The sequence below is a fragment of the Pipistrellus kuhlii genome, unplaced genomic scaffold (assembly GCF_014108245.1).
Source record: "Pipistrellus kuhlii isolate mPipKuh1 unplaced genomic scaffold, mPipKuh1.p scaffold_m20_p_7, whole genome shotgun sequence".
Lineage (NCBI taxonomy): Eukaryota > Metazoa > Chordata > Mammalia > Chiroptera > Vespertilionidae > Pipistrellus > Pipistrellus kuhlii.
Window position 1 is genome coordinate 31,699,987 of NW_023425573.1, and position 15,242 is coordinate 31,715,228.

At 37.5% G+C, this 15,242-nt stretch overlaps 1 protein-coding gene across 3 annotated transcripts in view; it reads left to right on the forward strand.

Moving 5' to 3' along the window:
• Nucleotides 1-15,242, forward strand: part of PDE1A (phosphodiesterase 1A) — a 229,912-nt gene that overhangs the window by 204,510 nt on the left and 10,160 nt on the right. For all 3 annotated transcript variants that reach the window (XM_036421948.2, XM_036421945.2, XM_036421947.2), the window contains 3 exons: nucleotides 4,761-4,842; nucleotides 6,814-6,931; nucleotides 7,985-8,130. In XM_036421948.2, coding sequence (XP_036277841.1) covers nucleotides 4,761-4,842; nucleotides 6,814-6,931; nucleotides 7,985-8,130 — 346 coding nt within the window. The remainder of the gene's footprint in view (nucleotides 1-4,760; nucleotides 4,843-6,813; nucleotides 6,932-7,984; nucleotides 8,131-15,242) is intronic.

Sequence of the window (15,242 nt, forward strand, 5' to 3'; positions counted from 1 at the left end):
TCCCTTCTTAAACAGACATATTAGGTTGGCAAGATAACAAGAAGTTAATACAGCTCAAGTTAAGAATATATGTAATCACTACCATTAAAATTGTGCATACTTCATACTAAATGAACCTGATGACTAAGTGAAGTTTTCTCTTTTTCAAATAGTTGCTTTGTGACATATGAAAACCCCCCACACAGATATATGTGTGTAGCCTACCTTGTGTTTCCTTGTCAGCCAAGAAGAAATGAAGAACTGGAAATGCAAATTATTTAGAAAGAAAGATCAAAATGATTGTTTTATCCTAAATAGTATACAGTCTGGCCCGTTTATTTTCTTCAGTTGCTAGAAATAGTATGGTGTTATTTAAAAATAAATTATATTTCCCCAAAATAATAAAAATGTTTTTAATTAGTGAATTCTCAACTAAGGATCTGGTATCACAAATTTAGAGATGCAACCAAAACATTTTCATAAATTAAAAATCATTAAATTTTAAAATTTAAAAAGCAAAGCTTATAGTTTTAAGCATGAAAATGGAAACATCAATTATATTGGGCATATTAATGTTCTGTAAAATATAACACTAAAAATATAACTATATCATATAAATTTTGCTGAAACCAAATGTTAGCTATAATAATCATTAAGCATTCAAACGGTTTTGGTAACTTTTATAGAATTTAGAAGGGCCATATTTAGGAGGAAGGCAGGAAGATAATTAGGTGGCCTAAATTCCTTAAATAAATTGTTCAAAAAAGGCTAACTATTATACCTCCTCATTTTAAATCTCAATAAACTCCCCTATTGAAATAGAGGTCTTTCAAATACTACATTTGACCTCACAGTGACCTCAAATCCTGTGGCCAGAGGCTTGCTACATGTTTGTTGTTGCTGTTGCATCTGTGATTTAAAATGGGTTTCGGTACAAAAAGGTTTCTCAAGACTTCATACTTTACTTTTTCCTACCTTTTGCAATTTTTTTTAGAACTATAGAAACTGTTTCACTTCAGAGAAAAAAGAAAAAAATATACCATTAAGTCACTGGATTTGACATCTTGTTGACAGCCATCAGAGCCTTTCACGCTGGTAGGAAAGCATACAAACAATTATTAGACCTTTGTCATGGCCTTTCAAAGAGGAAATCTCAGCAGCCTCCGAGGGACTTGCTAAGACAGGCATGGCTGTCAGGCAGAGCGCCTCAGGCTGGCTTGTGCTTCCATGTCAACGGGGCCAGGTTCCTGCCAGGAATAGCTGTGGTCAGCCAGTGGTATAACTGAGTGGCACTGGTTAATTAATCTTTATGGCCGGATAACTTTGCTCCAATCATTTGCATGAGTCAGAACCTCAGAACATATGTGCAGTCAGTAAGCTACTGGGCCACCAGAAGACAGCACAGTCAAATGGGAGACAACCTCTGTGGAGAACAAGGTGACATACAGTGGCTTTGGCCCTGACATCATCCTGATGGAAAGTCAATGTTCACTATTCAGGGACAGAATAAGGAAAATTACAAAGTTTGTCAAATTTGTACTCTGGGGTCTTAACTCTCTCTTTACTTATCTTTTCTTCTCTCTCAGTATCTAACTTAGGGGTGTCGAACTCAATCAGAGAAGGGGCCAAAATCTAAAATCCAGCCTAAATCGCGGGCCGAATGGTTTACTGAACAGTCATAAACTGTCATTGTGATGGAAACGCAGCGGAGTGCAGTGATGACAGCACGGTGCGGGCCACATTGCAAGGCCTGGCGGGACGGATTTGGCCCGCGGGCCTTGTGTTTGACACATGTGATCTAACTGGTCCTCATTGGTGCCCCCATAGTCTGGCTGCAGAGCCCCCTACTAATCTTATACTCATAGCCTCTATTTGCCCTAAAGAATAAAGAACACTTTGAAATATTTATAAGTAAATTAAATAATCTGTGAATTTTAATATTCAGTGTGCCTTCACACTGGAAATTTTATATTCAAAATCAATTATAGAGTACAAGAAGCAAAGAGAGTATAAAATCTCTCACTCCATCTGTAGGAAGGTCGACCCTGTATGTATCTGTCAATTGCCATCCAGCATTCTATAAAATTTAGCTCATGGAAGGTAAGTCATCACAATGCCTTTATCAGGCCCAAATTTTCGTTGTTAGGTCAAACAAATAACTTATGTAGTATAAAAATACATCTATTAAAATATCAGATAGCTACTCTTTCATCAATAAAACAAATCAGTTGTATCTGCATATATCAAATAAGTATCCCCAATATCACATTTCCTCTGAGGTTTATTTCTATTTTAACCATAGTAATATCATTATTTATATTTTAATAAACTATTAATGATATTCTTATACCTTATTCTCAACATGTTAACAATCAAATTCATAATAACCTTCACATTTACCCTCACACAGGCTGTCGTATGTAGATACATGGCACCAAAGACTCCTTTTCCTTCAGGTTTGAGGCTCAAGGGTCAAACTCAATTCATTACAAGCCATCCTCCCCACTGCTGGCAAATTAATCTTTCAAAAGTCCAATCCTGTCATGTCAATTCCTTGGTAGACAAAAGACAGGGTGAAAATCCAATGCCTCTCCATTACATTAAATAACTTCCAACCCCTTTCCTATGGTTTAACACCCTCCAGATATACACTAAGCATCCTAAATACTTTTAATTTTCACAATTGCATATTTTTGCTATTATGAATTATGGTTATTAGCTAACATTTAATTACTATTTACTAAATATTAGACCCTGTCTTTAGGCTTCACATTCATCATCTTGATAACCTCAGGGTAATTCTATTTGGTAGATACTACCCTGTTTCCCCGAAAATAAGACAGTGTCTTATATTAATTTTTGCTCCCAAAGATGTGCTAGGTCTTATTTTCAGGGGATGTCTTATTTTTCCATGAAGAAGAATATGGTACACATTTATTGTTAAATGAAAATAAAGGAAATTTATTACCTGTATACGGTACGGTGGTATGGTAGTTGTCAACACAAACCAGACAAACTCTGAATCCTACAGTATCAAGAATTTACTCATTTATTCAATGACAATCATGTCATCATCTTCTGGAACATCATCATAAAAATTCAATTCCTGAATTTCCTGGTGAATTTCTTGTGACTCCATTTCTTTCAGAATCAGTGGACCAAATCTCTCATGTTTAGCCTGGGGGGGTCTTATTTTCGGGGGATGCCTTATATTTCACTCAGAAGGAAAACTGTAAGTAGGTCTTATTTTTGAAGGATGTCTTATTTTCGGGGAAACATGGTATTATATCTTTATTCCTAAAATGAGTAAACCAAAATTACCAAGTTAGGTAGCAGATGAGATTTGCAGAGAGAGCCTGCTGAACAGCAGTGATTCCATACTGTGTCTGTGATTCCAAGGCTAATGGTCCTAATAATTCCCTCTCATCTGTCCCTTAAACTGGGTATAAATATTAATTCCATATGCTGTGGATAACATTATTCTCTAAGGGAATGAGAGTAGTTGCTGGTCAAAGAAATTATATTACCTGTTTGCTTTAGGCCCTGATATGGTAAAACATTCCTGTGTGTAGCTACTTCTTTGGTGACTATAAATTTTCCTAACAATTCTGATTTCAATATAATAAAGCATGGTTTAGGGGAAATACACAGAAAACATTAAAGCTCATAAAACATATTGACATGATGCTCTAAAGATCATGATGAAAAGTTGTTAAAGGAGCAGAGTGAGTGGAAGCTATGAAGTCCTCAGACACATGTTGCATCATTACAAGTGAGAGAGCCCCTCCCTTTTGTTTCCTGATTTCAGGAGCTGACCCTGTATCTCAACTTGTGGCCGGATGCAAGGCCAGTCTCCACCTTGAAGATGTGGAACCAATAGCTTAGGAGAAAGTAGATCTCAAAGCTTTCTTTCAAATGGCCAGACAATCGAAGGGAACAGGCACAAATGAAGTATTCCCTCTGTTTCATTTGTAAGCACATCCCCTCAAATGCGAAGGAAAGCATTGATATTTGATGAACCTTGTGATAATAAAGTTTTATCCAGAGTGGCCATCTTTATTTTAAGAGATGAAAATTTAATTAGCTCTTCTGATGTTAAACCCAAACATTTAAATGGAGTTCTTTAAGATAGGCACTAAGTTAATCTACTATATATAGATAAGGTCAAATAAAAAACAAACAAACACAAAATCCCCCCCCCCACCATTTACATTTTTTTCTCTGAGAAAATATTTAAAAAAATTATGCCTACAGAATTTAAGAATGTTAAATATATTCTTAGTTATTTGCTGTGGGAGATTCAAATAAAATTGGTTAATAAGTAGAAAGATACTTAAAAATGCTCATATACTTTCAATTTCAAAAAGCAGTTTAATAATTCCTGATACTGACTATCTTCTGATATATTTGGCAGGAGACACACACAAAAAGAGCAGAAAAATTCCTTAGCTGGGTTGTTAATTAAATGCCAAATAACACACTAAGATGATTATTTTAATGGTTGACTTCAGAAAATTCCAAAGAACAAGGTGTCTCTTTATAATCAAGGGGTTGTAACAACACAGCAGAGTCTCCAAATGCTGAAAAATCCTCATTTCTTTCTTTCCTTTTCAGTGTGCTCCTAAAGCACACCATCCCAGTAGAATTAGACTATGCTTTGGCTTTATCAAAATCATAAACACACAGTGCTAATTAAAAAATGAAAGATGTGGCTTTTGGCTTTGTATCTAGATGGCTTGTTATCTTAGTTTCTCCAGACTAACGAGCCTTCCTCTCTGCAGGGAGACAAAGAAGCTGAATTAGGGCTTCCATTTTCCCCACTCTGTGATCGGAAGTCAACGATGGTGGCCCAGTCACAAATAGGTAATACCGAAGATCGGGGCTCACAGGGAGCTGGAGTGTGCGTGTGTGCTTGTCAGTTTTCAGAAGGATGCACCAGGTTGTCCAAAGAGGCAGCATCCATGAAGACCTCATTCCATAGTCATGATAGCTCGTTCCTTAGACCTAACTAGAGGTGCTAAATAATAGGAAATACTAAAACATCCTCACAAAATGAATTCAATGAAGCAGTGTTAGTAAATGTAATTGTTATTCTGTTGGTAATCCTTTTACTAGAAAGAAGATAACTTTAATCTCATGGAAGTGACAGCCTTTTTGTTGTTTTTGGCTGATTATTGGTTTCTGTAATTGAATCTTTTGAATATAGGACAAGTCAATGAAAATAGCAATATAGCTGTTCTGTTATCACTGTTTGCATAATATGCTCAATATACTAGCATATATTCTTTTGAAAAAAATTTTTTATACGAATACAGTGAGTTTAAAAAATGATACTGCTCCCAGCCAAATCCATTCTTTTCATTTGTGTTTGAGACTTCGAGTCTTACCCATTATTAAAACGTAATCATTGCTATGCTGCATAGTTCAAATATTTGTAGTAGTTATTCCCTGAGCCAGCTTTCGTACCACTCCATACTGTTAGATGGCTGCCTGGCCTCTCCAGCTGCTCCCGCACCACCTCCGACAAAGCCAGAGTCAGCTTCTTCCTCTGACCATCCCCTCTTCCCACCCAAGTTCTAACAGCCATTTTTCTAGATACCATCACACGGGTGCCTGTAATGCAGGCGTGAGGGTGGCAGGCTAAGGCAACCTGGGAAGAACGGAAGTTTCTGAGACTTGTTTCTGCAATATAAACCGCGGCTATGTTAGCACAGGTGACCTCTTATTTGACAGGCTCCCTATCCCAGGCATTTAAAACTTTAGCCAATGGTAACTGGTTGGCCAATTAACATTGCTTTGACCCAAAAGCAAGATTAAAACACAAAACTGTTGAAGTGTGTTTTTTTAATTAAAAATATACCTTCATATATTCTCTGACTCATCCAATTATTTGAAGTTCAAATTATTTTTATCCAAGTATCCGGTGGATGGGCTGCTCTTCAAGTGTAGATTTTGCTTGGGACACTGTTACCTGAAAAGCCCCCTCTGGGTAGTCTCCTACATTCAGATGGTAGCCCATCGCTGCGGGTGTGCTTCAGGCAGCAAGCACTCGATGTCCAGCACCACCCGCTCTGGGGACCTGGGGGCGCTGAATGTACACCATGCTTAGAATAGGTTTCCTTCTCTCCCACCGAGACACTGGGTGGCAAGGGCCCTATTCTTTCTGTGTGTCATCCTCTGTCTTGATGAGGACTTTGAATGTAAAAGTCTTTATTCATTCTGACACGTCCACATAGTGAGATTAATGTTGTCTCCCAGAGGTGATTGGACAGAAATCACCCACACACTGTGAACTAACATTTTACATCCAGAGAATAATCAACAGCAATCTGAAATATTAACATACTGGCAGAAAGCTCCGACTAATACAGTAAGAGGGGGGGGAGAAGTGGTTACCTTCCAGTTGTCTGAGAAAATATTTTAATTTCATTTCTTTGAAACTTAGATATTATTTCTTGTTGGGGAATAATGAAATAGAACACTTCAGCGAAGACCTTTCAGAAAGGGTAATGATGACTCTCATTGTGAAAGGAAAATATTTGAATTCTGGTTAGATCCTGATTTATTGTTAATAGTAGGGGGCTGAGTATTAAGTTGGAAAGCCAATATACTTGAGTTAGCAAGCTTACGTTGTATCACTTCCCCTGCCTGAGAGAGTATTTTACCCAGCTGTTAGACCATCCTGATAGGTTGTATCATTGGATTAAATAGCATCACAAGGGTTAAACAAACCAATATTATAGTTAATACTTGATATAAGGAGCATTAGAGACTGTTCATGATTACTGATTTAGAATTCAGTAAACTGTAACTTTTGAAATTTTTCTTTTGCAGGTTTTATTGATTTCATAGTAGAGCCAACATTTTCTCTTCTGACAGACACAACAGAGAAAATTATTATTCCTCTTATAGAGGAAGACTCAAAAACAGAAAATTCTTATGGAGCAAGCAGGTTTGATATTTCCTTTTTTTGTATAATTTTTTTCATATTAGTGTGTTTCATAACCTTTTAATTATGATTAATTTTAGTATTTCTTACATAGGCAGGAAAACTCTTACAAGACTTATTGGACATTATTGCCACCTGGTGGCTATGTATTAGATTGCCTATGCCTTTGAAATAACATGATGACTGTTACCAAAAAAAATCCAAGTTTTAAGGAGTATATTAGAATTATATTCAATACTAAGGAGAATAAAATTATTGAATTTTTATTAAGGATATATATATTGTATCCTGTGTATCTAACATATCTAATTGTGTTAGATTTCTTACAAACAAATCACAGCCCACTTGTATATCTTGAAAGATGCTCTTATCAAAGTTAGCCTTTTAAATGACATGAATGCGATGAATCTATATAACATGTTACAGTCAAGTCCATTATATATACAACTTACGTTGTTGCAAACTAGATTTTTTTCATCGATACGTTTGTTAAGAGATATTATTTAAAACTTCCAGTTGCAGAAAAATCATACTAAATTCTTCTCCATCTGAACAAACAAGTTTCCCTAATAGCACACCAGCAGGCTCCCTACATGTTGCCCGAAGGAGGAAACCGAGGGAATGTTCTACCTGAGAAAGAGTGGGTTAGCCTGGAGACCAAATGGTGGATGAAGAGGGCTCCAGAATTGTGATGCCCTTTTGTTGACGTTTATCAATAGACTCATTTCTAAGTCCGCTCACCCCAAGTTTCTGCTGCCCACACCAGCCTCTCCATCCTGTCCTACATTACATGAGCACCCCAACTGCTGCTCTGGGAATCCCTGACAGGGTCTCTGGCCTTCTCCAGGGTATAAGGAAAGGAGGGAGGCGAGTGTCCCTAACAAGTGCTCAACACCGGGCCGAGCACCTGCCATCCTGCTTCTCCAGCTGGTTTTGTCACGTGTTTCAGGCTTTGCTTCCTCATCCCATACGCCAGCCGCAGTATATTCTGGTTTCTTTGGTTGTTACTGTTAACTTAAGCACCCTCATGTGTTTATACACTGCCGATTCGTTTAGACGATCCAACAAGAAAGGCTCCGTGAACGATGGCTCCTGTTCCCCGGACTACTCTCTCGCATGCGTGGACCTGAAGAGCTTCAAGAACAACCTGGTTGACATCATCCAACAGAACAAAGAGAGGTGGAAAGAGTTAGCTGCTCAAGGTATAGTTGTTTGTGAAGCCTTACCGCCACCTCTCTCTCTGTCTTATCTCCTGTGAGATTTTGGATTTTTTCCCTCCTGGTTTTATGCTTTAATAAAATGTGCAAGCCCCTGGTGGGATTTGGAATTTAGCTACCCTTTGATTATTTTTAAATTGGCTAATCTATTAAGGAAAAAAGAGATTCTGCTCTATTTATACCACATGGACTGCGGAGTATGTCAGAGAAGTAGATAGAAAGAACGGGCCAATAGAAAGCTGACAAAACTTCTAGCTTTTATGTTGCCTTGGGAACATAGCACCTAGTGTCAGAGATTTGGTATCTGGTTCTTTTTTCTTCTTTCAATGTTAGTAAGTTAGTTCATTGTCTGACAGTTTCACTCAAGAGCTGGAAAAGCCATCTGATTTATGACCTGAGAAACAAATATGGAGCTAGCTCTAGTTATTTCTGACTCAAATAAATTACTCCATTTCATTTACAGAGTATGTGTGAGTTAATATCCATCATTCATTAGCTTTAATGAGGAAATTAGCTTTCAAATTCCAGATCTGGCCCCTGCCTTCTCTTAATTCCTCCCTCTTCCCCCAACCCCCTGTTCTCTCTGGTCCCTGCCTTCTATCACCCCCACCCCATGGTTCTGTCTGGCTCATGCTCTATATTCCCTGCACAGTGCACTCTGACAGTTTCTCAAAACACCTAGGATCTTTGCAGTGTTTGCTTCTGCAGCCAGGAATTCTCTTGGATCTCGCTGCAAAGCTGATTCCTTCTTGATTGGCAGGTCCATTTTAACTTTAAATTTGAAACACACAACATTCAATAACCCATTTAATAATTCTCATATAGGGTTATATATTATTACTATTTTATAGATAAGAAACAAAAGCAGAAGACAGTTTTGTGACTTGCTACAAATCTCACAATTAGTTAAGTGCAGGAGTTAGAATTCATTCTTTCCAAATGCAGGGCCCTAAAACACCCCAAAGAAACCCCCCCCAGTCTTGACTATTATTCTGTTTTCCCCCATTACAGCCCAGTTGAGTCACTTCACAGTGATATCACTAATCCATAATCCATACTTTCACATTCCCTTCCTTATTTATCATGTCTTCCACATGGAAATGTACAGTCCACAGAATTCCATGATCTACTGTGTTTTCCAGTGTATCTTCAGCGACTAGCATAGCACTAAGCAGAGAATAAGTGCTCCCCAAATATTTGCTTAATTAAGTAGTTAATTAATCCTGGATGATGCGATATATTTCTCCACCTCTGTTATTAAAAAATAAAATAAATATTGATCTAATGCCTTTATCTTAGTCTGAAACTCACATTTCCCCATCTTTGGAAGTTTGATTAGTTAGAAAATTTTAAATGCATAAGCAACAGTAGATAATAGTAAGGTTAATCAATTAACTACCTTTCCACCAAATACCACAAACACCATAGAAAACTTTGTCTTTGATATTTAAAAAAAATTAGAAAATACTTATATTTAACAAAATTTAAAATTCACCCTTGAAACTCAAGAATAAAAGAATGGCTGCTTTTTAACAAAACAACAACAACAACAATAAAAACCCCAAAAGCTTCAATTTTCATAGAAATGTAGGTTTATTCCCATAGAGACATGATGAAAAAAAGGGCTGAAATAAGTGAGTAATTGTTAACATAAAATAATAGAACATTTTCATAAAAATTAATATTTTTTCTTGAACATTAACATACCAGATACTGAATAACTGCACAAATAAGTATAATGCAAATAAATCTATTTTTTTTTGTTCTCCAAAAGCAAAATATTTGCTGTTGTGCACACCAAACAAGTCAGTCCAAGACTAACGATGTGGCAATCGGCTGCTAAAATATTCCCTGCAAGTATTAGTGGAGAGAAATGGTGTGCCTGTGTAAGGGAAATGGATGTAACACAATTATAGTAATCAGTCATTAGCAAACATTGTAGTTCGCTTTTAATAATTATGTATAGCAGGATATTATAAAAATTAAGTTAAGAAATTTTGATTAAAGCATTTCCTGCATACCGTTATGTTGGCTGGGCCACAAAAGTATTCGTTGTGGGCCATATGCAGCCTGTGGGCTGCGAGTTTGATATGCTTGCTGTAATTATTATTTACTGTCCTTCTGTTAGTATTTTAGGAATTAGGGATATGGTAGGAAACAAAAGAGACAATAATTCCTATCCTCATGAAAGAGGAAGTGGAAGTTAGGAGCAGGATTGAAATTTCTAATGAGGCGGCCAGGAAAGACTTCGCTGAGAAAGGGATAATTTAAGTAAATATATGGAGGAAGTTAGAAAAAACTCTGGGGAGATCTGGGTAAAGGATGGGAAATACATTTTCAGACAGAGCAAATAACCAGCAAAGCATCTGGGAGGTCAAGCTTGCCTGGCCTGGAAAAATACCCGGAGGCAAATGAAGTTGAAGGAATAAAAGAAGGCAAATGAGGCTGAACCCCTGGGAGTAACGCAGACAGTGCGGTAAACGGGTAACGTGGCACATCACTGGTTCTGGCCAAAGAGAGATAGGTAGCCAAATTGGTAGAATTTTGAAGAAGAAAAATAAAGTGGTCTGAATTTAAGCTTTACAAGGATCACTCCAGCTACAAAATGGAAAACATTCTTCTCTTTGGGAGGCAAAATGAAAACAAGGAGGCCAGAAAAGAGGGTGTTTGCTCATAACCCAAGAGAAAAGGGGGTTCGATCAGGTGGCAGTGGGGAGGGTGAAGTGTGTCAACTCTGGATACATAGCGATGGTGGCTTAAGCCAGTATGCATGAGTAGGAAGAGATAGGAGAAAGATTGGAATCTGCCAGGCCTCCGTGGCTCAGGAGCATCCGGCAATGAACCAGAAGGTTGAGGTTTGATTCCTGGTCAGGACACCAACCTGGGTTGCAGGCTTGATCCTCAGTAGTGGGCATGCAAGAGGCAGCCAATTGATAAATCTCTCTTATCACTGATGTTTCTCTCCCTCTCCTTCCTCTCTGAAATCAATTAAAAACTATACCTATGATAATAAAAGCATAATATGCTAATTAAACTGGACGTCCTTCCGGACGAAGCCGGGGCTGCAAGGGAGGCCCGGGTCCTGGGTGCCAGAGGGAAGCCAGTGCCGGCAGCTGAGGGAAGGAAGGCCTGCTCTTGCAGGAAATCCGTGCATCAGGCCTCTAGTATGTATATAAAATACGCTTAAAGATATTGGATTCTGGATAGATTTTGAAAGCAGAACTGATAGGATTTGTTAGCAGATTAGATGTGGAGTATGAAATCAAGAGTCAAAAAGAATGTCAGGACTTTTTGTTTTCTTACACATTGATTGAGTATATGTGAATTTATATAATTATTTTGTAAAACAGGTTGGCATCTCTAGCAAAGCTGAAGATGCACATTCCATATTTCCCAATAATTTCGCTTTCATATTTTTATCCTAGAGAAACTTTTGCTCATGTGCATCAGAAGACACGAGCAAAATGTTCATAGCAGCATTGTGTATGAGTGTAAAATACCTGAAAAAAAGTAAAATGAATTCATAATCTGTGACATACTCATATTATGGAATAGCATACTACTGCTAGGATAAATGAATTTTAGCTGTGAGCATCACAAACTTAGAAAATCAACAACAATGTTGAGCAAAATATACAAGCTGCTAAAATATAGAAAGATACTACTTGTAGAACATTTTTTTAAAAATTACAAGCTAAATAATAGGTTTAAAAACATATATAATAAAAGAATGATGGAGGAAACATTCAGAATCTAGGAAGAAGATTGAGAGATTTATTTAGGAATTAGTAATATTTTATTTCTTGGTTAGGTGCCAAACACACAAATATTTATTTTATGATCTGGTTTTACCTACCATATATGCTTTATATACATACATATAATCCATTTGTGTGATTTGGTACATACAAATATATGTATGTATTTTCTTAAATACACTGAAGATATAAGTTCATGATAATTGCATGAGATGAGAATAAGCAGGTGATCTGATGCTTAGAGCTTTGGAATATTAATTCAATTTTGAGGCTCTGAACAGAATCCTAAATAGGTGGCTATTATCATATTAGCCTTGAAACTATATTTTAGGATATCTCAAAAATATTGCACAATCCTAGAGCCATGGAAAGTGTGACTGCTTGGGTTTCAAAGACTATAGCTCCTGAGTTATCAGTTTTAACAAAACAAAACACACACACACACACACACACACACACACACTTTTTAAACAGTCATTTTATTCACCAAACCTTCTATTAAGGATCTGGGAATATCTAAGAATGTTGTATGGAAACCAACTCCTTTTTGACATGGGGCCTTTTAAAAAACGTAAACACTCTTTTCTCCATCGGGAATGTGTTCCTTTTTAATGGTAGATCTTATAGAGTGAGAAAAATACTTTCATAACCTACTCAGCATTTCTTAAGTCTTTGCCCAATCTGTACCTTTTCCTGTGTGATCTCAGACCAGACAGGACATATTAGGAAGATTGTGTGTGTGCCTCTTTCTAATGAGGCAGTTGGAGGGAAATAGTGAGACAAATCACTCTTCTCTTTCTACCTCAGGCTAATCATAGCCTCAAAAATTGTGACTATTGGGAACATAATATCTCCCCTAATGAGGGAGCAGACAGTCCCACAAATCCTGGTCCGGTCTCCGGTTACACTGCAGAGCCGTGAGGATCTATTAAGTCTAGTAATAATTAATGTCGTTTTCTAATACTTTTTTAAATCGAATTTATTTAAACAATACAACAAAATTTAATCAACAATATAGTTGCCGTTGTTTTCTACTACTTGTGCCCAACGCTCAGGAAGCATTTTAATCCCTCTGTTGTAAAATTCTTGTGATTTTGATGCAAAAAATTCGGTCAATGCATTTTTGAGGCATTCTTCATTATTAAATTTTTTTCCAAGAAGAAAGTTTTGCAAAGAACGAAACAAATGGTAATCGGAAGGGGCAATATCAGGAGAATATGCAGGTTGAGGGAGAACTTCCCATTCCAACTGGCGCAGTTTTTCAGCAGTGATTCTTGCAGTATGCGGTCGTGCGTTATCGTGGTGAAGAATTACGCCCTTCCGATTAATCAGCGCGGGTTCTTTTTCTCTTAAAGCTTGGGCTAACCTTTCCAATTGGGCACTATACACTGCACTTGTAATGGTTTGGTTAGATGGTAAAAGTTCATAATGAAGAATTCCTTTAAAATTCCACCAAACACACAACATTACTTTTTTCGCATGCAAGTCAGGTTTTGGCGTGGGCTGCGGAGCCTCATTTTTGTCCAACCATTGAGGCCGCCTTTTCAAATTAACATACAGCACCCATTGTTCATCTCTGGTAACAATTTGCTCTAAAAACGGCAAACGGATATCTCAAAAATATTGCACAATCCTAGAGCCATGGAAAGTGTGACTGCTTGGGTTCCAAAGACTATAGCTCCTGAGTTATCAGTTTTGACGAGAGAGGAGCGAACTGCAAATTGTGACTCTTTGATTACGGTTGTTGTCGGTCAACTCATGAGGAACCCATTTTCCAAACTTTTGGACTTTGCCAAGTGCATGCAATTGATTGGAAATGGTTTTTTGTGAACAATTTAAAGTTGTCGCAAGCTCTTGTTGGGTAATTTGAGGATTTTGCACCAAAAGAGCTTGAAGAGCTTCTTGATCAAAATTGGACACACGGCCTCGACCACTCTTGTCATCTAAGGAAAAATTTTCCTCGCGAAATTTCTCAAACCAACGCTGGCATTTTCTGGCGCTAACTGCATCTTGACCAAGAGCACTACAGATGTTTTTTGCAGCCTCACTTGCTTTTCTTCCTAATTGGAACTCGTAAAGCATGCAGTGCCAAATATGCTCTTCATCCGCCATCTTCTTAGCCCTAGTTTTGCAACAAAAACCAAACCAAACACAAACTTTTTCAAGCAAAACTTGTTAATTGCACTTCACACGTTCTGTAGATACCACGTGTTTGAAGGTTATGTCAATACAAGTCAACACCAAGCAAGATTTTAAACGAATGTTTTAAAACGACATTAATTATTACTAGACCCGATATGATGCAGCTTTGAGAGCAAGGCACCCGAGGAAGTAAGAAAAAAAGAAAAGGCTCATTTGCCTAAACTGGTGGCGACTGTAGCTAGTTTTCATGGGTGGTCCCATCCTCATATGTCATGAGAAACATTTTTCTGAGGCTGTGATGGGAGAGCGGAGTAAGTGCACGCTAATGAACCGTGAATGAGGCATGTATATTTACAACAGCCCCTGAATGGCAAACACAAATACCTGTTCTTCCTCACAGCAAATGCGTTAACTTTTGTAAGCCACCTGAGAATTTGGTTCGCCTTTAGACGCAAGATTTCCAAATTGACTCAGGCCCACCCAATTCACCTTGACAGGAGCAAAAGCTACCCACCAACCCCAGATCTGCTCTCTATCCCAACATCTCAAAGAGAATGTGTTCTTGAGAAACATTAGTCATGTCCCAGAATGGAATCTGGGGGCTCAACCTAGAATGAAATGCAATATGTTTCTCACTGTGCTGGGTACTTTTCTGATTTATTTGATATTGATTCAAATCCCAAAATACTAGGCTCAAAGAAGAGAAGATGTAAGAAAAGGAGGCAGCGTGGGAACTGAGATGCCACCGGATTTGCATTGTGCACGAATCACAGCTGTTTAAACCAGCAGGAAACCTAGAGCTAGCTGAAGGCAAGCTTGACATTTGAGAATAGGTATTAACATTTTTGAACACACAAGTGCTTTCTAGTTTATTTTTGTAACTTATTTCCTACATAATTGCTTGAAGTCATAGAGTATGTTCAGTATGATATCATCCATTTGAACTTTTTGAGACCTGGTTTTGGCTTATGTAGCTCATATGTGCCACCTAAGAAAGAAAAATTACCATTTTTGAGTAGGCTTACTTTTATATTAATTTGGGGAATATTGTCATCTTTATGAGATTGTCTTCCTATTCATACATATCTCATCATGCCTAGGTCTTTTTCATGTTGCTCCGAAAGTTTATTTTCCCCTGAAAATAATAAAAATAATAGAAGAAAATTCTTATTAGTGTTATTAGATGTTAGGTATTAC